The 26598-nt window shown below is 39.4% G+C and overlaps 1 protein-coding gene across 2 annotated transcripts in view; it reads right to left on the reverse strand.

Annotated features, from left to right (window-relative positions):
• LOC146360867 (fibroblast growth factor 14-like) overlaps positions 1-26598 on the reverse strand; it is a 71729-nt gene that overhangs the window by 11981 nt on the left and 33150 nt on the right. For both annotated transcript variants that reach the window (XM_084921299.1, XM_084921300.1), the window contains exons 2-3: positions 22610-22720; positions 16848-16951 (exon numbers count right to left, since the gene is read on the reverse strand). In XM_084921299.1, coding sequence (XP_084777425.1) covers positions 16848-16951; positions 22610-22720 — 215 coding nt within the window. The remainder of the gene's footprint in view (positions 1-16847; positions 16952-22609; positions 22721-26598) is intronic.

The following is a 26598-nucleotide window of genomic DNA, read 5'->3' on the forward strand; positions in this document are numbered from 1 at the left end:
GAAGAGCCCATTAACATGTTAAACATGCTGCTCAAAAACAGACTAAATTGATACAGGCAGCACTTTGTCCGTCATCCATTAAAGACCTAAAAAATAAGGAATTCAAAATCAGACCGAGAGAGAGAGAGAAGCAGTCTAAAGTCTTGGCTCAGCGTAAGGCTGCACTAATAACAGAGCTTGGCACCTAGCTGATAATGCTGCCACAGCTTGACTGCTGGCCACTGGGAACTTCCCAGTAGAAACACGGGCAACAATACACCACTGTAAGTAATTACTGCATTTTACCAAAGCCTATAATTTATTGATTTGGTAGAATGAGGAACATGTACTGCTGAAGGGAGCCGAATCAAACACAGGTTAAAAGAAGACAAAGAGTGCAGACCTGTGGCTGTGGCACCTGCTACATGACTCACAGGCTTCATGATTTGCTTGTCCTGGACTGTCGGCTAAAAGACTAAAGACTGAGTGAGCAAGTTAAGAGGGATGGATCAGTCTTAACTACAGTCTTCTCATGAATCCTTTTGAAACTGTTGACAGCAGGCGGGAGTGAGGTTAAATAATCTGCAGTTCAGTAACATGCATTACTTTATGAAAGTGAATGAAAACAATGTGAACACCATTACTTCAAAATGACCCGGCAGCAGTCTTCCATTCAATATGGAGACGAGCCAAACCGTTCTGTCATCGATCTAAATTAATTTAACTAGAGAATGTAAACACAAATTACAGCCAAATATAAAAATATAGGGTTTTTAAGACTGATTCCAATGTTTCTGAATTTAAAAATCTGATATTCTGATATATCGGACGATATTTTTTCTTTCAGAAAAACAAAACATAACCAGAATTTTCTGCCGTATGTTTTGTGTTGTTATGTATTTACTTGTTAACACTCTGCACAGCTCTGCTCAGATCAGCTTCTTGTTGCGTTTCTGGCATTCATATTACAGGTCGTGAATAGGGAAGCTGCAGAGTGCCCTCTTGTGGACAAACTATGCAATGACATCACAGATAACATGATTGAAGGGTGTTTCTCTCTTGTCTTATTTTGCTCTTTTCATTTTCACTTAGTGGTTGTTGTAAATGCCAGTACCAAGATCTAAGATATTATGATTCACACAAAGATCCTTTTCAGATAAAAGTTAAAATTTCCCACCTTATTCCGGTTATCATTTTCTTATGACATCCTCAATTCAAAATTTTGAGTTGATAAGTTGAATTCCAGATGAGCTCTGCCAATCAGGTTGTTTCCTTGTTACTCAGAAGCAGATGGCACAGATGCATGCATGCTCAAAATCAGGTAGTATCATCAGCATGAGTGAGCTACCAGTGTATAACAAACATGACTTAATCAACACCAGGTTCTTCAGCTTTGAATGCCTTCTAGCAAATGATGCCAAATTGTTGGACAGCTGGCATCTAATGCTTCCAATAACAAGGAATTAACATACCTGTACAGATATTCCTGATTGGGAGAGCTAACTCAAAATTTCAAGTTGCTACCTCGAAATTTTGACTGATCAACTCGAAATTTTAAATACCTTACTCCGGTGGGACTGGGGGGGGCGTTGTTTTTTTTTTCCATATGTGTATATATGTGTGTATGTATATATGTATGTATATATATGTGTATATGTGTATATATGTATATATATATATATATATATAAGTTTATTTACTTAGGAAAATGAAGAAAGGTTGATTGTATTTCGGTAACTGCAAGTACTGTTGTTTTCTTTTTTCAATAAAAATATTTTCAAAAAAAAAAAAAAAAATACCTTACTCCGAATTTTAGGTTATGGATAGCAACTTTTTTCTGTGGCGGAAACAAGCTTCCAAACGTCCTCGTTAAATGTCTACTTAATCAAGTTATTTTTATTATTATTATTTTTAATTGAATAGCCTAGTGTCATGTTTTTCATTATAACAAAAAAAAATCATTAACTCTATTTAATTGCTGCCGGTGTAAAATCGAATCAACCACCACAAAATGATCATAATATTATATTATCGAGACACTAAGTAAGTTAATGGCAGTGATTATCACCCAACATTACGGTCATTTAATTCGGTTCAAACATCATAAAAATTGTAGTTTTATTATTACCAAATGCTGAGACACGTTGCTCGTATTTGTTCCCCCTTTTTTAACGTGAATTTGCTCTCCTTGTAACGAGACTTAATGCGACTTAGCTCAAGAAAGTTGTTTTTCATCCCAATGCGCGTGTTTGTGTGTCTGTTTGTGTGCACTGCTCAGTGAGTGGGTGTGTTTGTTTCCAACACCAGTTATTATCACAGAGCTAATTACCCACGGGAATTGTGGGTAAACAAATCATCCTAAAGAAAAGAAGCCCACAGAGAAGGAGGAAGAGGAGGAGTGGAAAGAAAAGTGTTGGCATAAGGAAACAAAAGAGCGAGGAGTGTGCTTGGGAAAGAGACTTGAAAGGATGTCCTCCAGCCCAGGCATACTGAATTACAGCATAAATCTGATTCAGATCACAGCGTTGCTCTCAGCATGTCAGCAACACCACAGTGTTCCTCAACCACTTCAGATCCGCACACCTGATCCAATTACTCTGTGATGAAAATGTGTGGCTCTTAATTGGATCAGGTGTGTTAGAGGCGCAGCAAAAACCACAGCACAGGCTCCTGTTAGGGAGGACTAAATATTCCTTTCCTTCTCTTCTATCATATTTATATTATTACAATGGTTGATGTTCATATTGAATATGGCCCCATCACACTGAATGTGGCCCTCTTACTGAAAATAAGGTCAATTGTAACAGTAATGTGATCCAAAAGCCTATGCTTGGGCCTGCTGCAAATGCTCCATTTCAGACAGATTCTAGTCTTGACCCTGCATGATGTCAGCAACAGCAGATATCGCTAATGAGGTCATCTCAGGGACACAGGTATGGCTATGAGGAAAGAAGCCCCACACACCTTCTCTTTAAACCTTCTATTTGGAAGTTATAGCCAATCAGAAAAAAGGTAGGATGGCCTTAAAGGGAGAGAAGGTTTAGGGAGCTTGGAAAGAAAAGCATCTGGACTTCTTTCTTACGTCCTTGAAGACGTTTCACCTCTCATCTGAGAAGCTTCTTCAGTTCTAAGAGCAATTGGTGGAGTGTCCCAGATTTAAGCCCTATGGGAGTGTCCACAAGAGGGTCATGGGCCCCCTATTGATCCTCTACTTAATCACACGAGCCAAGGTGTGAAAAGGGTTGTGGGTCCCAATCAGCCAAGGTTTCCCTAATCAAGGTTTCAGGTGAACCCATTGGGAAACCTAGCCCCACCCTATCATGTGATTAACTGAGGTCAAATAGCCCAGGTTGTGAGTAGGTGTTAAGGCATCTGGGAAGGGATCCCAAGCTTTATGGGACACTCCCATTTGGCTTAAAATCTGGGACTCTCCACCAATTGCTCTTAGAACTAAAGAAGCTTCTCAGATGAGAGGTGAAATGTCTTCAAGGAAACTTAAAGAAGTCCAGTTGCTTTTCTTTCCAAGCTCCTTAGACTACGATGACCAGGATGACTGAGATACCTGAGAGGCTAGACCAGTGGTAGGCAACTCCAGGCCTCGAGTGCCGGTGTCCTGCAGGTTTTAGATCTCACCCTGGGTCAACAAACCTGAATCAAATGATTAGTTCATTACGAGGCCTCTGGAGAACTTCAAGACATGTTGAGGAGGTCATTTAGAAATTTGGATCAGCTGTGTTGGATCAAGGACACATCTAAAACCTGCAGGACACCGGCACTCGAGGCCTGGAGATGCCTATCTCTAGGCTAGACCAAGGCCCAGGCCTAGCATAGGATAAATCAGGATTTTCTCCACTGAACTCTCTGGTGTCTGGAAGAAAAAATATGGAACCGGAAATGAGAATCATTGGTTATCTTGTTTCACTAAGCCTAACAACTGCAGTCACAGTAAATGGCACTACAATGGCATTTTTCATTCTTTACTTTGCATGTTCACCTCTGGTCTGGCACCAGATGACCAATTGCAAACTCAGACAGGACTAAAGCTGCATATAACTCAGACAAAATAACACAGATTTAAAGCGAGACAGCTGCTTCAACCAAAGCCAGTAAGGAAAGCACACCATCAAGGCTTGAATATATCTGACTATAATTCTATTTGTGCACTCCATTAAATTAATATGGCCCTTAAACATATTCCAATGGGGTGAGAGAAATATTTTAGCCTTATTTCTGAAGCTGCAACTCTGGCAGTGTTTAATCTTTGAACAAATATGAAAACATAACTCAAACTGGTAAGCAGGCTTACTTGTAATTCTTATGAGGTCAACAAGTGCTTTAATGAGCTTACAAAGATAAGGAGTTCTCTGCGCTGATCTCTCATACCCTACAGGTGCTCGTCAGGTAAAGCCTCTGAACACTCTTGCTCTCTTGAGACCCTCTTAGCAAACTCTGTGGGATCTTCTACAGACAGCATTTTCCAGCAGTATGTTTTAGTTGTAAGGCAGTGCTTGTATAAGTAACATCACTTGTATAAAGCTCAAATTTGAACATTTAGACACCTAGCAAAATGTGTCTTTTAATCGCTGCATTTGGAGACTGAGCAATCCATGATGGGCTGCTCGTGTACAAATTTTAGGTAATTTAATGAAGAGTCATTTCATATTTTTTGTACATTAGTCGTTAAGGCATAAATAAACCATTTCACCTTGTTCATTTTGACAAAGTAAAATACTTTAAAATAACATATCTCCCAAAGCCTGGTTCAGCCAAAGGTTTCTTCCTGTTAAAAGGGAGTTCTTCCTTCCCACAGTTGCCAAGTGTTTGCTCATAGGGGTCATCTGATTGTTGGGATTTTGTCTGTATTATTGTAGGGTCCTTGTAGGGACCTTACAATAAAAAGCATCTTGAGGCGACTGTTGTTGTCATTTGGAGCTATATAAATAAAACTTCATTGAATTGAATTATACTGAAATGTGGTGTTGATGTTTTCTTGTTTGGTTCTGTTTGGGTCAACTTCATTTGACCAAAGTCTAATCAACCTTAGGATCCCCCATCACAGAACTATCCCTTTTCTCAGAATCTAATTCACACATGTTGAACGTGGTCTGCAAAATTGTCTCCAAGCTGATAAAAAATATTTCTTGTCCTTGACCCAGGGGTGTTTTGAGTTTCTTTAGATTTCTCTATGCCTCCATTTTAGTGATGTGAGTTTCTGCAAAAAGGTGCAGATTCACTGGAAAAACTGCCACAAGTACTGCATATCACTCCTTTCTGAAACATCAGCCGTGGACAGTATATTTCTATAAACGTTCAAACCTGCTATTAGAGTGTGAAGCCTGTCCTGTGGTACTTCAATGTCATGATTCACAGAGTGGTGTCTTTGAAGAGGCTCCACAGCTCCACAGTAACTAATTTATTCTCTAGTTACCAGAAAATCTGTGCGTGTGTCATGACTCACATGGCTAACATTTATTCTCTCTGCCACTCCTCTTCCTTCTCATCTCTCTCTGGATGTAGACATCACAGGACTCACTCTGTCTGAGTGCTGTACCAACTGCGTTTTGAATGGAAGCGCACGCCTACGTACACAGGCGTGTGTCAGATACACAGACATGAACGTACATACAAAGCACACACACCCCTGGTGTTTGCTTAAAACATCTTGTTCTGAAACATGTCGCAGAGCTGTGCAGAGAAGCCAAAAAGGGAAAAAATATCCACATTGCAGATACGGATGGAAAAGAACTCTTTTAACAGTGTGCTGAGACAAATAATTACCCGATAGATCCGTCACACAATTAGTAACCAACTATTTTCATACTTGATTGACTTTCTTGTCGACAGCTATGCGCTCCAGATCGACTGGTTGCTTTCAATTGACCTGCCTGTCATTGGTCGGACAATAGTCTGTGAAAGCACCACATTAATGGAGTTAAGGATTAAGTCATTACTTTTGGCAGTGGGAAAGGCAGACTACCTGCAAAGCCATTTTCAGCTGAAAAAAAAGAAGCTTTTATATCTAATAATAATTGACTTAAGCTTATGTGAGATTGAGAGAGGTCATCGTCAAAAACCAATTGATTAATAGAGAGTAGAGACAATTTCAGATTTTCTTTGGTTGACTTGTCATAATATAGGCCTGTCAACACAAATGTAGACAAGCAGACAGATATTAGGTCAAGCTGAAACAAGGCACACAAGAAAGCTAGTTATCAAAACAGCAAATAACCAGAAACTACACAAACACTAAAGAGACGGACCAAAAGACTCAAACGTGATTCTCAAATAACAACACAGCTAAATAATTTCACAAAAATAACAAAAACTCACCATCATTAGAACAACAATGAAATCAAGAGCACACGAGATTCAAGAAATAAAAAAGAACCAAAAGTTCAACATCACCAAACCCCAGCGTCAGAACACGACGACAACCCTCACTGTTTTAGTTTCAAGTAAAAGAATGATATGATCTTTTTATGCTCTTAAATAATAAATATTCTATGCCTTTCTGAGCATATCCAATTATTTTGCAAACAACCTTTAAAAAATATTGATCAATAATGAAATAATCATTACTTACAGCTCCGTGAAATAATACAAGATTCATCTCTGCAGCATCGGATAACTGGAACTAAAGCTGCTGATTTAAAGTCTTTTGCATTAAACACATTAAACACAGGCTCTTCCTTCACATACTTGCCCCTCACTACTTCCCTGATCTCTTTCTCTCTACACACGTCTGAAATCTTTGCTGCTGTGACACCAGGAATCCGTCCTTTTTCCTTTTCAGCTTGGAGACCATTAGAGAAAGCCTTTTTTAGACTTCTCTCCTATGCATCGGGAGCCTCTCCTTCGCAACATCTGAAATGTCAAAACCCATCAGTTAACCACAATTACTGTGTTCCTGATTTTACTTTATTTTATTTTTACAGCGCTACTTTTTTTTAATGTAGCATGTTTTAAATCATATGTCATTAATTTGTTTTTCTTCCCTACATAACTACATTTTATCATGTAATGCTACTTTTGTTAAATGCTATAATCTTTATAATTATATGTTATTAGTCAGCTTAGGAATCTCAAAAGGCAGTTTTATAAATTGCACGTATACAAAACTTTTGATAAAAAGAGAGTCAAAGATTAGATTTTTGGAGTTTAATTTTTAAAGTAGCACACTGACTGTATTCCAGCTGTTCACTTATTTTATATATGGTGCAGTTTCCTTATCACAAACAACAGTTATTACACTTTATTATTATCTTTTTTTTTTTGTTTCAATATATTTTTTTAGTCTCTTTTAGTATTACTGTGTGGAGGGTATATCGCAGAGGTAAGATATAGGAAAATCAATACAGCTGCTGGAATAAAAACATAACTTTTAATGTTTCATGACTAATAAACGTGTCTGTTAATGCCTCATCAGGTAAGGTGTGATGACAAATGTTTCAGTTTCAGTTCATTTTTATTTTGGTAAACTGAAATGCTTTCTCATATCTAGTTTTAGTTTTAACTATAATAAACTTGTCATGAACTGCTGTGTATGATGACCATTAGCTATAGTATATAATGTGTAGAATTAGTATGTATACTGAATATCGTGTGATATGGATCTGAGAAACGTGTATCACATATTACAATGTTTGTGTATATAATAGCAGAATGCCTCTGTTGTAAAAAGTGAATGATTTTATTGGGGCATTAATGGCTTTTATACTTGGAAACTGACGCTATTCAAAGCCAAACAAATGGCCTGTCCCAAAACCACCTTAATGTATTACATTTACATTTTTATTCACTGAGCTTTTTTACTTTAGTTGACCTTTTTCTATTTTCTATTGATTGTACTTTCTCTTTTGTATAATTTCTACCTTACTAGTCCCTTATTTAATTTACAAATTTATATAAGTATTTTATTATTATTTATGTTATATTAGGCTAGTATCCCCCCACAGAGGGACAAAAGTGGGGGGATACTCCCACTAGGTTTATATCTGGGACTCTCCACCATTTGACCTTAGAACTGAAGAAGCTTCTCGGATGAGAGGTGAAACGTCTTCAAGTAACTTAAAGAAGTCCAGACGCTTTTCTTTGCAAGCTCCTTTGACTACAATGACCTGGATGACTGAGAACCTTCACAGACTTATATTAGGCTAGTTTCAGTATTTTTTTTCTGTGTTTTTGTTTAAAAATGCTCCTAATCATCTATTTTTTTTTTAAACAGTTTCATTAAATACCATTGTCCTTTTCTTTTAAGGTACATTATATATTGGTACGCCAATATGTTTCTATCACCTAGTGATACCTGGACACAAAGGCGACTGAAAAAATAAGAGGGGTGTATAAAGACAAAGATGGAAGAGCAGCAACAAGATGGTGTGTAAGCTCACAGGGGACTCCCAAACAAGCAGACCAGGGCTCGATTCACTGAGACTTCACTGCATGAAGGACTACATTTGCATTTCTAATCTTTGATGGTGGACAGTCAGCAAAACACAAATTGAAAAAAAGGGAGAAAAAAGGAGCTTTCAGGGACAGTTGTCAAGATACACACACCTAATGCCAATACCTACATAAACCTAGCATACAGAGGCCCTTTATTAAATACATCTGTTTGTTAATGCAAATACCTAGTCAGCCAATCACATGGCAACAACACAGTGCATTTAGGCTTGTAGGCGTGGTTAAGAGATTCTGTTTAAGTTCAAACCGACCATCAGAATTGAGAAGAGGTGCCAGAGGTCAGAGGAAAATGGCCAGACTGCTTTAGACATGGGGTAAAGCAGCAGAAGACCACACTGGGTATCAGTCTTGTCAGCTGAGAAAGGAGACTGAAGGTACAATTCACAAGAGCTAACCAAAATTGCACCAAAAAACTTTAGGAAAACTTTGTCCACTCTGATGATGAGTTCGGTGTACTCAAATGGTCTCCACAGTCACCAGATCAATCCAACAGAGCACCTTTGGGATCCAGCTGACAAATCTCCAGCAATGTATGATCATGTCATGCCAACACCGAGCAAAATTTTCCTGGACATTGTTGAATATATGCAACAAAGAATTAAAGCAGCTTGAAGATAAAAAAGGGGGTTCAACCTGGCCTTATTACACAAGGTGTAACTAAAAAAATGGCTGGAAAATGTATATAAAGTGATTAACTTACCATGTCTACAAAACCTCCTTACAGGCCTGTTGGTAAAATGTATGAAAATATTCACCTTTGAAAAATGTTTCTGTTTTGTTTGCTGTGTGTCACAACAGGTATTATCAACAGGAAATAACATTCAAAGCCATCCCTAATGTAATATTGCCTGTCTTTTTTCTCATCCATATACAGCAGCGGTAGAAGAACACAGTGTGGCAGTAACAGCAGTGTGATGCAGGAAATGTGCAATGATTTTGCAAAAAGAAAAAAGGCAAAAACTCAATTTCCTCTTTCACCTCTCAGCCGACATCTTCACACCTACACCTACCCAACACCCCTGATACGTCCGCGCACACACAACATACCGATGCGTGGAATATTCACCCTTCTGCGCAGGGACGCACTCTTTTACCACTCTCGTCCTCATTCACACGCAAACACACACAGTCCCAAACTCATCAGCACTTTTTTTCCACTTCCCCCAGCATGCTCCATAATTATCACATAGCAGCTCATTGCACACTGTGCCATCTGTTAGCTGAGCGCACGCACTCCCAAACCCACACACAAACCACACATACGTGCACAACCACACAGCCGCCAGATGATGGTTATCTGGGATTAATAAGAGCCACTATGTATAACTAAGTTTGCAGCATATCATTAACAATTTGCAATAAGAGGATAAAAAACACACCAAGAGGAGAGCAGCATACATCCAGGAAGAAGCTGCAAAGAAAATGCACTATACCAGGAATAATGTAAATGTCTGAGGATGATGTAATCAACATACACAGCTTGGATACTGAAAGCAATTTGGGAAAAAGAAATGTTTCCTTTTTTTATTTTGTCTTTTTTGACATTTAAAGAGTAAAAAAAAAACACGCAACCCCAAAATGCACATTATTACATTTTACATCTCATATGTTTTGAGATTTGGAGAAGAAAATTCAGTTTCATTTACAATTGAGAACTGTGAGTGATGACACGTCAGAAGAAAATGTGTTAAAATTGATTACATTACTTCACATTTCTTCAAAAATGTCCTTTTCCTTGTTTTCAGTGACAAATGAGACACATTTATTCAGGGATTTGAATGCATAATGTAGGCTGTGAAGTCGTGTGAATCGTTCTGGCACTTTTAATTCCGAATATGAAAGTTGAGATCGATGGAATTATTTTTCCATCTGCAAGAACCTGAACTGGACTCCTGTTTAGTTTAGTCCATCACACTGCGCACACACACTGATGCTTAATGGGTCACAAAATAAATGTTATTTAAACTATATCGGATAAGAGACTAGAAATTTTTAAATATACTCAAAAAGAAACACATCCTGTAGAAACTGTGGCCTTTTCAATCTATTTAGACAAGCAAATATTTTGTTTTTTTGTCATTCTGTCACATGAAAACATGTAAAAGGTTATATTTACGTAACCTTCAGATTTACAAAATCAGAATCAGGAGTTTTATATTAGGTGCCAGTGATTAGATCCTCCTTAATGACCGTCATCTGAAGCCTGTTTCATCTGGGGTCTGGTGTTCTGCGTGCTACTGATGTGTCACCACTGGAAAGATCTGAGAACTGTTAGGCCTCTTAGCACGCATGAATCAAATCAAATCAATTTTCTATTCAATTTATGTAAATTCTACAATCAGAATAGAGATAGCAAAAATGGTAGGTAAGCAAAACTAACATTTTCTAAAATTAAAAAAAACTATGCAAAGGTCTAGAGCAGGGTTGACAACCTCATTTTTACAACGTGAGCCACATTCAGTCCACTTGATGATAAGTGGGCCAGTCCAGTGAAACTATATGATTAAATGTGTGTTACAGACAACGTTCTGATAGATCATTGCTCAGACTGTTCTGTAATTATGAATTTAGTATATAACCTTTTCATTAAATTACAGAAAATGTCTTTGTACTTTGGTGTAGTACGGATGGCAGTGGGTGGTGTGGGTCTTTATCGATAGGAAAATACAGATAAAAGTTCAATGATAGTTTGCTACCTAGCTTCAACATTAACATTACTGTTTTATTATTAGCCACTGCCGTTACTTTAATGATACCTTAAGAGATGGCCGATATGATTGTGGAATAATTGCTTATAGTGAAATGGCTAATGTTAACACGTGTGCCTGACAGGCTGATGTTTGTGATAACAGTTTAATACTTCAATGTCATTGAAATAGGAGATTTACTGACCTCTTAGAATTCCTCATTAAACATTCCAACATTAAAAAAGTTAGCTGTTCGTGTTTGTGTTCAGCTGTTAGTGAGGTCAGGTGTGTCTGTCTGCAGCAATGCTGTATGAGGTTGTGTTGACTGGAAGAAGCGAAGACGGCTCTGTTGGTATCAGTTCTGTTTGCTGGTAAGTATCTAAAGCACACGTGTCAAACTCCAGGCCTCGAGTGCCGGTGTCCTGCAGGTTTTAGATGTGTCCTTGATCAAACACAGCTGATCCAAATTGCTGAATGACCTCCTCAACATGTCTTGAAGTTCTCCAGAAACCTGGTAATGAACTAATCATTTGATTCAGTTGTGTTGACCCAGGGTGAGATCTAAAACCTGCAGGAATCCGGCCCTCGAGGCCTGGAGTTCGACACCCCTGATCTAAAGCGACAGTTTTTAGTATCAATTAGTATCTGACTATCTTTCTTTTTTGACAGCCCTACAAACATCAAAGATCTTTTGAAATAATGTGTACTGGGCACATTATCTGCTGTGTTCACAGTAACCATACCCATGTTTGGCAGAGACCAAAGACAGCTTTGTTAAGAGAAGACTCTTTTACCACTTGTCAAGCGTGGTGTTGGAAATGTTAGACTTCACTTTTGCTTTGCTTTATTGTGGACTGACCAGATCCCAGCCATTACCACAGCTGTGGACTTTCTATCATATTAAAGAGGTAATGTGTGGCCATCTGTCTAAAAACTAAAGTTGAACTAGAGGTGGTCCTTGTAACAAGATAATGACCTTAAGAGAATCAACAATTCTCCTAAGAAATGTCTAAAAAAAAATGGACGGTTACTGAATAGCTCATAGTTAAACATTTAATTGTTGTGGAGTATTTAATACAGGCTTTATATGGAAGAAACAAGAAGGCATCCTTGAAAAAAAGGAATTTAGGAAGCACATAAGTCTTATGTCAAAGATGTACTTAAATTCTCCATATGTCGATATTAGAGGTCAACCAATATATTGGCCCCGCTGATATTAGCTATTTGCCGGTATATCAGTGTTGGCATTTATAACAGGTGATAAATTAAAATGTAAAACGTAACAAAGAGCAGGGAGAAGCACCCTTCGGCCGATATATCAGAATTTAAAATCACCAAGTATTGATATCTGTCTTAAAAAAAAACCTTTAATTAATATATGGTAGAAAAAGCTGATTTTCCTTGTGGTGTTCTTGAAATATATCACCTTTTTCTGCAGGCACTGTTTGAAAGGGTTGCTTACATTTTCACACAACTGCGGCTACAAGATAATGTTTTTACACCTGCTAGCAAACACGCTGTAATGTAAAAGTCCTTCCAAGTGCAAAATGCTTTGGACTGCTGGTCTATTCTGAAGTCGTTACAGAACAGACTGCTAACAAGTGCACCATGTCTTGTTGAAGTTGCAGGCACTGGAGTCCAATTCATATGTAGCCAAGAGGGATGAAAGATAAACCAAACTGTGTCCAAAATAAAGCTCTTTGGTTAGTGTGAACCTGAAACAACCAATTACCAAATACATAAAGCTAAACATCGCTGCTCATGTCCAGAGCAGGATAAAATGAACTGTGATGGCACCCTTATAACATTTAATGAGTATTTCTACAGGTTGGTTCACACTACCAGTGCGAGGCACTCCAACAGCCAGGACCTTTGCAGCAACCAATTAAGCATCAAGCAGTGCTGACATCACAATAAACCCATCCTGCTGTATATAATTTATATATTTGTTATCTTGTAGCTGTCTGCACATCAGTCACAGAGCTGGAAAATGATCAAACATGCTCACTTTCCCTCTATGCAGCTTTAGAGGGGATTTATGCTGAGTGTGAGTGTGTATATGTAGGGGGGGACTCCCCCTCTTCAATTATTTACAGGAAGTCCTCATGCATCTGTGACTTTCAGCGACAGGCTGAGAAAGCCCAGCAGAGCAGCACAGATCTCCGTTCTTTCTCTTCCCGATTACCCCCTTTGTCTACAGGCTTGTTTTTGCTCCTGTCTTTTTTTTTTACAACTTTTTCCTCTCGTCCTTTTCCCCCTTCTACCTAAACATTTCGCCTCCTCCCTCTCCATCCTCTCCCCTTTTCTCCATACATTTTTCATTTGTGTTTTGCACATCTAGCTCCACAACATTTTACCTCATTTCATTTTGTCTGCAGTCCCCTCCCTTCAGTCTTTTCCTCTGTTTTACCCTTTTCTCCTTCATTTCCAGATTTCTTTCTTATTTAATCAATGTCATTTCCTCACATTTACATTATATATTTCTATTTTTTCTTGTCTTTCTTGCATTCATCTCCTCTCTCCACCTCCTTCTGTCATTTTTTACGACTTTTACTCTCGTTCCTTTCCCATTTTTCCTTGACTGTCTCGTCCTTTTACATGCACTTCATTTTCACCTCTTCTGTGTCACCTTCCCTCCTTTCTTATTTTCTGTCTGCAGCCCTTTTCCTCCATCCTCTTGATCTTTTCCTCATTGTCCTTGCCCTACTTTCTCTCCACTTTCTTTTCTTCTGCCTCACATCCAAGTCTATTCTTTCTTCTCCCCTCTCCTCCTTTCATTTTTTTTCTGTCATGTACTGGCCTCACCCTTTTTCCTCTCACCTCTCCCTTTCATTTCCCTCCTTTCATCTCTCTTGTCTCTGCCTCTCCTCTCCGCCGCCATCCATTTCTATTCCCCCGTCTCCTCCCTCCCTCTCTCTCTCTTTCTCCATCACCTCTCCTTACTTCTCTCCTTCTCCCGTCACCTCCTTTCCCCTCCTCCTCTGCTCCTGTCATCTCCAACCAAAAAAAGAAATGAAGGGGAGGAAGCAAGGGTGATGTCAGAAGAGGGGACGTCAGTGGAAGAGGTTGAACTTTCTCTGAAGAGTCAGCATGGAAATAATTCATATTCTGCTCAAACATCTTCACGCCGCCACTCTTCTACCTCACATCCCCTCCATCCTGCTCCGCTCCACTTGCTCTTCACCTCTTCTGCCGTCTCCCTGTCATGTCTTTCTTATTGTTCTCCATGTCTCTTTCTTATTTCAATTATTCGACAAGGTTTTCAGATTTTTCTTTCTTTCTTTTTTTCATTGTCTGAATTTTTTATGTTCAGGAAGGAGATGCTTCTGGAAAGGACACAGAATCTAACGATTATCAAATAATAAAAGACCGACTGAACGCATACTCGTCTGTAATCAGGCTAATATGCTTCACTGGCATCTATTCAAAGCAATTTATCTCTCTTTTCATCTCTCTCTTTCTATCTAATGAAACTGTCTCCAATCTTCTGTCCCACAAAACCTAAAAAATGGGTCTTTCACATTATCTTCTGACATGAAAAAAGCTTTTTGTGCTATTATGCACCGCTGGCTCTGACTCAGTATTCGTCTCTCAATCAAAACTCTGACGAGCCTTACAGTTTATTTTTTAATTGATTTTAAGAATTAATCAGCTGCAGTTCATTGCCAGCTTTATAGAACAACAGCGTATGTTTTTTTATTTTCATATTTTAAAGCCAGATTTCAGTAAAGTTCCCCAACACATGCTGGGTTGGTGATCTTTGCATCTGATTTTTAATCAGTGTACCGTCACACAGAGCAGAATACAGAAGATCTGTGACGTAGTGGCTCACACAGCTCACGATCTATCACAATTCACAGGTTTTTGTAATGTGTGAAGTGCAGAACAGAAGTGAAAAGTACTGCACAAGCTAATGAGAATCAAAAGTCCTTTATTAAGTCAATGGGGCTCACAAACACTCAAATTGAGGTCAAAGGAAAGTGTTTTAACATTGTAGCCATAATAAACATGAAAATACATGAATGTATAAGCATTTCAGAGCACTGGTCCCAATACTGATGTTAGGTTATGGTAATAGGGAGGCCCTCCAACCATCCCTTCTAATGTGGGAGGCAACCAATAAGACCACTCCCTCCACAATCATGACCAATAAGATCATGCTCATCACCATCTAACAGGATATGTGGGATTCAACACGTGTGCAAAGTGATATTTAAAGCTATCACATTGTTTAGTATTTTCATGAAGCTCATTCTTTGTACTTATGTGCATGCAGAATTCATAGACACTGAGAATCTTTGCTAAATGGTTTCAACTGACTATTGTTCAGTGCATCAAGTGTGAAAATTTGGAGAAACTCTAAGTAGTGTGCAAGAAAGTTATGCTGTTAAACCAGAAGCTAAAACAGCAAATATGACCTTGAGCTTGACCTTAGTTTGGGTAAGGACCCATGAGATGATTGTTGTGTGAAAGTAAAATATGACTAATACTCTAGGAGGAAAAGTGAATCTTGTGAAAATGGAAAAGTGCCTGTAAAATGACAAACTTGACCTTGACCTTGAGCACAATTTGAGTCGAGACGCATTGGTTGATCACTGTGTGCACGACCGATAAAACTTTGAAACTCTAGGAGGCGTACTGATTCTTGTGACACGGACAGATGGATAACGGACGCCTAACCACAGCATAAGCTCATGTGTCCTTCGAGCCAAAAATTCCACATCAAGACCAAGGTTCCTGGATACAGTCCAAACAGTCCCTACACCTGGTAACTAAGCAGGGCTGTACAAAAAAATCCCCTCATGTTTCTTCCACACAATATAACGTCAGTGTGGAAGGTGATGATATATGTTTTAAAATATCTGTCACATTAGCCGGACGGTGATTCATTTAGTTCACATCTGGCTCTTTTAAAGAGTGTCACTAGATCCAAATGTTATTCTGGAAATTAGTCAAGGAGCCCATTAGGTAATTCACAGAAATAATAGGCCCTCATTTTGATAACTGATGAGACATTTAAGCAAAAATGACAAAAGAAATCACAAGTTTAACCAATCCATGCACAGTAAACGTAATAACCCTGTGTTACCTTCCTTGAAAAACATTAATTTTTCCTGTTGTTTCTTACTGTTTGCTTGCCAAGAGGAAAAAACAGATTTTTTTCCCCACCAAATTAAACGATTAAGGTGAAAGTGACAATTTCTTTTTACATTTTATTATTCAAATGTCAAATAAATATATGAAGTTTGAATAAATAATGAAATAACACCTTAAAAACTATCTCTGCTTATTTCCCAAACTATTTTTGACCAGATTCAAGCAAAGTAATTTACCACTTTAATCGGAGCTAAAGTTAACAGACTAATCTCTCAGCTCACAGTTTCCCTGCAGACAAAGCAAAGCCTTCTGACTTTTTTCAAAGCAATAATATGTCCAGTTCTCAATAATTAAAATCACACGAGAAGTTGTCATTGATAAATTCAGATCCCTAAGTAAGCTAAACAATTTCTCCTGAGCATTGTTTCCCAATGCACAAAAAACAGGAAAGCGCCGTAATACCGGTTGTAATCGGTTAAAGCTCCCTGTGCTGTGCCGCACGCATTAAAGAAGCTGAAACAAAGCATTTCTTGTTGTGTCTGTGTGTGTGTGTGTGTGTGTGTGTGTGTGTGTGTGTGTGTGTGTGTGTGTGTGTGTGTCTGTGTGTGTGCATGCACTCACCGAGGAGTAAAGGTGACCCTCTCCGTTCATTGCGATGTAGAGACCGGTCTTAACTGATTGGATGGCCACGACTCTCAGACCCACAGGAATTAAGTTAAACAGAGCTGAAGACAAAAGGAGACAAACTCAGTTCATGTGTTTGCGCTTCCTGCACACTTGTTGTGTGTCTCTTGTTGAAATGCAGTGCTCTCAGAACTGCTCAGTTGGTTTGGTCAGCTGGTGAAGGGTGAAGCAGCCTCCACGGTCTCGTGGGGCTGCTTGCAGGGCTTTTAAATTCTGAATTTTACAGAAGAGAGATGGATTTCTTTTCTTCTATCCCAACACCAGTGCTCATAGGTGTCTATTAACATATTTAATATAACTGGATAAGAAATATTATTTGTGTAGCAAAAAAAATCATCCATTGTTCGGCTTAACATATAAAAGACTTTGTGACCAAAGTCTTCTTAAAAGCATTGCAGGACAGTAAAAAATGTTTGTTAAATCTGAATCTGAACACCAGCAAAATAAAGATCAGGTGGAGGACATAAGGATATCTTAACCAAGGGCTCTGTGACATTTTAATATGAGCCACTTCTCATTTTTTCCAGAGGCACAGTCCACCTCTCAGCTCCATCGGTCAGTGTTATTTAAATAGAACGGCAGTCAGTGACGGTAAAGAAACAGACGGCTGGTTGCACCCATGTAGCCCGGGGGCTAGCGTCACCGGTGGTTTTGTTCACTTCCTGCAATCACGTAGCATCTTTTATCTTGTTTTCTTTTCTTAAACTGAATAATAGATAAATAATCTAGAATTATAACTCAACATATACACAGAAATTTAAACCTGAATATCAGTAGATGACATTATTTACTCTTTGAGGGGTCAACTAAGGAATTCATTTAGGCAGTTTACAAGAAGAAGAAATAACCTATGGCATTTTTGTGGCTCTCCATTATCACTGTGCTTTCTAATTATGTTCTTAGCTCTATGAGAGTGACTTCAATTTTACCAAAACTGCTTTACAAACATCAGTAAGACAGTAATGGATTCTGCATGCGAGAGAATCAGGATTAAAATTAAATTGATGCAAAAACGGAGCAAATAACCCAATCAGGCCTTGAGTGTCACTTCAGTTAAACAATCACAAGCAGCAAATCTTTCAATTTTAAAATAAACCCGCAAAGACAAAGGCAGGGCATGAAAAATCACCCACAATATGCTCACGATTTCCATTTGGATATAGTTTTTTAATCTAGATCCTCGGATATGAAAAGATGAAAATAATCACGCCCATCGGCAGTTATGACCTTTCAAGGTTGTTAAAATTCTTCTGTCTCTCACTGAGGTCGGCTAAAGTGGTGCCACATTTAACTCGTGTGATCTGCGTGCTGACAGCACCGACACACAAACAGCATCAAGCAAGATTTAAGGTGAACCCTTCTTTCTTTGTGTACACAGAGGAGAATATTCGGGTGCAAATTTTCAATGTAATAAACAGCTTTGGTTCCTCAGGTCAACGTAAACTAATCGTGTGTTAGATTAGCTGTAACCTAACATCCACAGCATTTTTTTAACTCATGATGTCTACCTTTGATTTTATTCAGCTATACTATTTTACATATCTAAGTTTCATTAGTGTTTGAAGTCTGTTGTCCATTCCCTCGCTTCCTCTCACCTACCTGAACCTCTCCAGCTAATAAAAAAAAGCATTTTATTAGGTTTTTCATTCTCCGTTGCATTCTGTGAATCCAGTTCTAGACTTTACATTATTGTCTTATTGTGCGGATGCTTTCCTCTATCGCTGCCGGTATAATTGTCTCGGGCGTTTGTGACTCCTCTTTTGATTAGCTGCCGCGTCCCACGGCTCGAGCTTAAAGATGTCGTCGTTTCATGTTGTGAGTTTGAGGCCCAGCTTCGAAACATCCGCCTCTGAGATTTCTGCCTCCAACAGCAACTGTGTTTTTCCTACGACAATGTCCCAGATACTCTGGATAATCCACAGAGTTCACTGTCAACTGCTGAAAGTTTTATATGACTGCCAGGCAATGAACACCTATTGATGTGATATGCATCCATCAACCGTATACTGTATTTACCCTTAGGTATAGATACTTGCTGACTAACATTTGGAGTATTTTTTTCGACAGCTGAGACCTTTAGAAAGGAAACGAGTGCACACATTATCGCGTAAAAGCATAAAAAAAGCAACGATGACCTAAAATGAAGGTCACAACAGTGGATGTGCTCTTTTCTTCGTAATCAAAGGCTGATTACACCTGGGATATCAGAGCCCTCATTAATCAAGGTTTCTTAGAAATGGTTGTTGATTTCTCAACCAACATTTACAGTGGAAATATGCCCAAGCACACCTGCGAGGAATCAGACTTGATAGATACCACAGTTAGTCAGCCACCATCGTGCTGCACAGCCTTCATTAACATGAAGACATGAAACTGATCAGAGGTGCTGACAGCTGTCCCTTTAAATGCATCAGGAAATGTTACTGACCAGACAAATGAAAAATAAATAAATAAATAAATTGCAGCTTGGCAACAAGCTTTGTCTCATCTACTTACTGCAGACTCGTTGTGGTAGAAATGTTAAAAATAAATAAATTAATGTAGATGTGAGGACATTTGGCAAAAGAAATAAAAAAATAATAATAGTAAATAAGTAGAACACTACCGCAACAGGTGGACCGCAGAGCTCAGGCGGCTCGGCCAATGTGAAAAGGACACTTTGGATGAGTGAGTGGCACGCCGCAGTGATTACTGATTAGCTTTTGATTTTCTCTAAGCCCAGTACATCAGAATATTACAACAAAGCTACATCAATCAATAAGCTGTCCATCTGCCGCTCCTCCCCCGGGGGGGCTGGGTTGGGCGAAGAGGGTCCGATAAAGTGAGCCTTAAAAAATAAATAAAATAAACTCTAAGAGCAGCCACTTGTCCCAGAACATTTGGTCAGCTCTAAGAAAATGTCAAATGTCCCAAATGGAGCAATGATAAACACTCTGTTAATGTCTCATTGCTTCTTTGATGACTGCAGCTTCACTCATTGCCACCAGTTAAAAACTGTTGAGTGCAGATCACTGTGACTGAACGGTAAAGCTGAAGAGCATGTTACTAATTCCCTTGCAAACTGAGGAACCTCTATTTAACCACTTATAACTACTGTAAAATATTTATTGAATATCTATCTTGTCTTTTTTTTCTCTCTTTCCCAATGGACTCTCCTCTTTAACAGTGGGGAAAAAAACACGTGCCCCAACCCCAATATTAGATGATGGTCGAGAGATTGACACGTCATCTCTAAATACCCAGGCAGCCTTGAGAAACAGTGTCAGTAGTTTTTACACTGCTATGAAATAGATTTGGTTTAAAACGCTCCTCTCATTTCTATCTTATTTACTGTAGATACTGGTTGACGTGCCTTGCGTACATGCACCTGTCAAGAGTGTGCAACTGTCTGTCCAGGAGGCCAATTATTAGCAATGGCTCTGACCTCTATATGATCCAAATGATGCTTAAATGTTAAAAAAGGTGTTTTGCCACCAAGAAGCATAAGGGAACATACATGAACTGAGAGCTTTTCTTACACATCTTAATAAAATGTTTAATCATTGTGTTAAAAATGCTAGTTCGATCACGAATGAGAAACTATTTATGATGTAAACGTTTGCGGTTCATGGACAGCCTGAAAAACTCAGAGAGGATGTCACTGAATGTGTATTCAGTCTAATTCCAATTTACTTGTATTGTTTATGCAGCAGCACATGCATGAGATACTTTTAATTAATGTGTGTTTTTGATAATTAATTAGGTTTTACATAAATAAATTCATGCTTTTTCATGCATTGAGGCATGTGTGGCATTCACGATAATTTGCGTGCCACCTAAAGTTTAAAGGAAGCTCTTTTTCCACATAATGTAAATTCTGAAAAACAAACACATCTGTAGTTTTAGTTGCCATGAGCAGATGTTGTAAGAAAGCAAATAAAATACTCTTTTGGCAATCTGGCCTTTACGTTAAAGCAGTTTCGTATAGACTTCTTACATAAAAATAGCATTACACCTCATGCTACTAATCTGTAGAATAAGAACTGCAACAAACTTTGTAACATATTGTTGTGAGCAGACTGTGAAAAAGCCTTGTCCACCTTTGACACTGTTTTCCACAACAGAAATACACATTTGGGCTGTTTGTACAGTCATGGTAAAAAGAAAATACACGTTCTGTTAAATTTAAGGTTTTATATATCAGGACATAATAAAAAAGAACATATGGTCTTTAACAAGTCTTAAAATGATTTGAAAACATATTTGAAACATACCTGTCATTATTCATTTAACAAAAGCCAAAATGCAGAAGTAATGTGTGGAAAGTACACCCACTCAGTAGCTAGCTACCTTTAGTAGCAACTTAATCGTAATCATTTCCTCTGTGACCTTTGGTCCGCTCTTCTTTACAACATTGCTTCAGTTCTTTGAGGTTTGCAGGCGTTTGTTTATGAACAGCTCTGTTAAGATCCCACCACAGCTTTATAATCGAGTCAACCTTGATTCTTTTCCGTTGCAGATTTGCTGCTGTGCTTGTGATCATTGTCCTTTTGCATCATCCGATTTGGGGCTTTAGCTGTAGGACAGATGGCCTCACATTTGATTCTAGAAATCAAATTTATTTAAAGTTATTTAGTTGACCATGAGAAGTTCATGGTCAACTAAATAACTGTAAGGCACCCAAATCCTGTGGTTGCAAAACAAGCCCAAATTATCAGTACGCTACCACCGTGCTTGACGGTTTATATGAGGTGTTTGTGCTGCATTTGGTTTTCCCCAAACGTGGTGCTGTGCATCATGACCAAACAGCTCCACTTTGGTCTGGTCTGTCCAAAGCACATTGTTCCAGAAGTCTTGTGGTTTGTTCAGATGTAATCTTGCAAACCTAATCCATGCTTTCCATGATCTTTTTAGAGAGAACAGGCTTTCTCCTGCAACACTTCCAAACAATCCTTACATGTTCACTATTTTTCTCATTGTGCTGTCATGAACTTTAACATTTAACACGCTAACTGAGGCCTGTAGACTCTGAGATGTAGCTCTTGGGATTTTTGCAGTTTCTCTGAGCATTGCATGCTCTGACCTTGGGGTGGATTTGCCAGGACATCCACTCTTGGGAAGACTGTCGGCTATGCTGAATGTTTTCTAGGTTACTGAACAACCTGGTCTCACTGTGGAATGATGAACTTCAAATGGTTTGGAAATGACCTTATAACCCCACCCAGACTGACAGGCAGCAACAGTTGTTTCTCTAAGAAAGCAACTGATAGAAAGGGATCATTGCTGATCCCTTTCTATCTTGGTATTGTATAAACACACACCTGAATGCAACAGACCAGCAAACTTCCCAAACTTCTGCTTTTATAGAGGTGCTCACACCTGCTGATGATCAGTTAACCAAGTGCATTTGATTAGCAGCACCTGTCTGATACTGACCTTCTTAATTCCTATGGAAGCAGTAAAGACACTTAATTATTTTACTTAATTCTTTTTGTTGCCATATTATATTATATATGATGTTTATATAGTTTTAAGACCTTCTGAGGAACAGATGATTTTTCATTATGTCCTTATGAATAAAACCTTAGACCTGAAAGAGGGTGTACTTTCTTTTGACTATGACTGAATATCTCCAGATGTTTTATTTCTTATATACACATGATTGTTTATGATGTCTTCCAGTGTGTGCATGAGTGTGGGTGTGTAACGTGTCTACTAACAGGAGTTGGTGCTGTCGTCTTTGGTCCCGTCCAGACTTCCATCCTGGCCCATCTGGAGATAGAAGCCCTGCCTGCAGAACAACCTGGTCACTATGCCCTTCAGCTGTGGTTCTACACGCCACAAAACACAGACAAAAGACAGAGAGAGGAAGAGTTGAAAAAACAAGCTGATCTTCAAATCAGAGCATGCCGCACATTGTAAGGACCCGTGCATATCGTTAAGCAACACGAGACAAAACCAAGTGGTGATTTGTGTCCGTTTCAACGCTGATTTATGTAGAAAATTCCTGCTCTGAACTCACATCCTGCGCACATCTCGGAGGATGTATTTGTGGTACAGTACAGTTTAAAAAGAAGGACAATGTGACCACATGAAGCCTCCTGCATCCTGAGGGATTTCCTGTGGAGAGACTAGTCAAGCACATCCAATCCATTACAGGATTCTTGGACTAATCCGTCCTTCGTGGTCATTGTTCCACTTGAATAACATTGATAAATTATTTCTGAACCTTTGATGGTAAAGTGCAGCCTTAAATAGCTTTGTGTCTACTGTGCTCTGTCATGATTTACCAACATCTTTGTATACACGTGCTATTCTGTCTGCTCTAATGATTTCTCTTTATTTCAAGCACTTTTCCCCCCCATATTATTTTAAAGCTCAGATTCAACTACATCGTACGGAAATACTGAATAACCACCGCAGATTTTGAAACCTCTGCAATAATTAAAAAGCACATCTAATGTAGCAAACAGAAGGCTGTGCTCTCGGCTATTTCATGTCGCTACAATTAAGCAGAAGCTGCATTTGCCTCTCGCCGTTTGGCTCCGTGCATCCTGTATGCGTACAAGGAACAACTAAAACAAGACAAAATGACAAAAGTGACAGCGGGCCTGAAGGAGAGGGTGGAAACGCACGAAATGACAACGGACATGTAAAGCAGCTGAGAGACAGACAACAGACTGATTCACTAGACAAAGATTGAGATCGAGAGAGTCACAGAAGGACAGAGAGAGACTGAAAATCGGACGAAACTCTAGGCATTTAGGCGCTTCTTCGACAGGTACTAACAGTTATTTTCTCTATCATCTCTCCCTCTGCACAACGCTCATCCACACAAACACACACAGTGGTTGCTGAAGCTGATTATCTAAAATGACATCTCACAAACATACAGACACACGTACACACACACACGCGTGACTACGCCCATTCTCCCTGCATAACACACATCGTGACTTCGCAGCTATAAAAAGGGGTGGGAATCCCCTTTGAACATGTATGTGAGAGACAGAGAGGGACTCTGTGGAGGTATACCCTAATGCATAGAGAAGGGAAAAAAAGCTGCGAGTGACCCAGTTAATGAGGACCATGTGTGTGTGAGAGAGGGAGACAGAGAGGGAGAGGGGTGTTTTCCATCTTTGCGTAGAATCCATCTTGTGCAGCAGGGGAGAAGGAGGAAAGAGGAGCCATGACGCTTGTAACCAGCACTTGAACTGCAAAAATTCACAGCACACAACCAAGCACGATATGCAGTGGCGTCTGTAATAAAATCTTAGTTAGAATATAGAGACGGCTATGAAATCACAAGGGAATGATCGATCGCATTTTATTCTAAAGATTTCTAAATAATATAATAGATACTTTCAAACGCTCCTCAGTGGAAATCCATTTTATTCTTGCCTCTCTCTTGTAAAAAAATAAATAAATAAATCATGCATTTAAGTAAACATGTTTCCAGCTGACGGTTTGGGTATTTCGTTTTGCTTTGTGATCCCATATAACTCTCAACATTTGAATCTAAAGTCAGGGAGCACAGCGCCTGCTTCAGAGACGCTGAAATCAGTCACATTTCAATCTATCCTTGTTCGCGTGACGCGTATTCTCAGACAGCTGCTAAATTTAATTTATTGTCTCTCATCCTCATCTTTTTCCCCCCATGGTGTGCCATCAACTAAAATGCATTAATAAAACAGAGTGTGAAATTTATTTTTGCATTAGGGCTAAACCTGGAGGCACAGATGAGACCTTTCAATCGGGCTTTGCCTTGATACATCTGTCTCTCGGTAGGCTTTAAAAAACCCTGTCTGATATGGATATACTGCAGCAGGTGGATTTCAGTGGCAGCATGTAATAAAAGAACACGTTTTCTGGCTGGTGTTGTGACTCTGCCGATGGGAATTTACAAGGACGGGCGATTTGTTTAACAGAACAATTTATTTCCAAGTTGGGCTGCAAAAATCACAATATGTGTGACGTCTAAACTTAATCTCCATTCTACAGAGAAGAGTGCAGGAACCTCCTTTTTTACAGAAGGGTGGCAAATGAGTCGTGCTAACGTGGCTTCTCAGACTGTGGGGTGTCCCCCACTGTGTGTGTGTTTTTTGGGTTACTGAGGTGTGGCAGAAAAAGTCTGATTAACCACTGCCTTCGCTTGAAAGGTCACAGCAAATCAATCCGAGATTGTTCTGAGAGATCCCCTCTATCCTGTGATGAAACGCTTCTACCCTGATGGGAGTGATCTCTTCCAACCTCCGTGCTGCACGTGAGGGTTCACTGAATGGTAGGACTGACTCATTATGCTCGGCTCGGGCTTGTCGTCAGCTGCAATGGTCGTCGTGGAAGATCATAGAGTCATGAAATGTTTTGTGGTTTTTTTTGTGGCTGAAAGACATCAGTCAAGGCTGCCATCTGTTGTGACGTAAGTCGTCAAGAAAGAGGTGCTAGCTAGCGGTTTCCAGTTCCACAGTCTGCACCAGCAACATGGCTCCTCTTTAGCTTTGTCTTATTTACAGGCGAGAGAATATAAAGTTCTGAACAGATGGTGAAGCAAAAGTGACAGAAGTCCTCTGGAAGACACCCCCCCCCCCAAATAAAAATCATCATTCATGGTCTTTCATGGTCAAAACACTAAATAAACAAATATCTTTTCTGATAATTTTGTTGTTGAGTTTTTCATTTGTTCCCCGTCTGTATATAACAGCCTACCTAACTCCATAAGATGATCGAATTCAACTGTGTTAGCCTTCACCTGAACACCACGCTTTCAGGAGTTTAGCGTGAAAACAATACACTCATGTATTTAAAAGTGGTGAATGTTGGTCTTTGCATAACTCGCTGCTATAAAAGATGAAAAAAGACACACACACAAAAAATCAATAACCCTCTAAGAGTCACCTGCTCATCCACTCACTCCTTCTCCCACCGTACGAAGCAGCCGCTGCTACAGTCATCTCCCCACTGTCGTCGAGGTCACATTCCCACAATTCCCAGTATCTCCCCTCCATCCTGTCTGTTGCTAGAGAAATTCCCATTCTTGGGTTGCCATGGCAACAGTCTCGTGATTCCAGACTGTTCCAGTGAAAGGGTATTCCCCAGTCCGCACACACACACACGCACGCACACGCACGCACACACAGAGCTAAATTTTCTCCATGATGTGATCTGATTCAATCAGTCAGCCAATCAGGCTGCCACGCTGATTTGACATGTCGTATTGTCTGTTAATTCGCCCCAGTCTGAGTCTACATGCGGCGTAAAATACGGTTTGCAACACAAGTGTCTCATACAAGCGAGACGCTTGAAGACCTTCTCTCTTTTTCTTTGCACACACGCACACGCCGTCTCACCAAACAAAAGCACCCGAGCGAAGAATTCACGTCCAGAAGCCGAGTGCACCAATTTCATCCTCATTTGCATCAACGTGATTAGTGATTAGAGGAACAGGCGCTGCTGAAAAGGGGGCATTTATATGAATCTAGAGATATAAATAATACAAGTCCTTAACCTGAATTTTTTCATAATGAGACAGCCTGATCAAATTTTATGCGAAGTCTGAGCCACATCTTCATCGTTGCTTCAATGCTGCGCTGTGCTGGTACTTCTTCACAGGCTTTTCTAGCCTTGACAAGAGCACCGTCCTTCATTGATTATCAATACTGCTTCTTATTATGCATTGACTGCAAAGCACGGGAACACCCTGTGCAGACAT

The sequence above is a fragment of the Perissodus microlepis genome, chromosome 23, assembly GCF_051167445.1.
Source record: "Perissodus microlepis isolate ML-2025 ecotype Zambia chromosome 23, ASM5116744v1, whole genome shotgun sequence".
Classification (NCBI taxonomy): Eukaryota; Metazoa; Chordata; class Actinopteri; order Cichliformes; family Cichlidae; genus Perissodus; species Perissodus microlepis.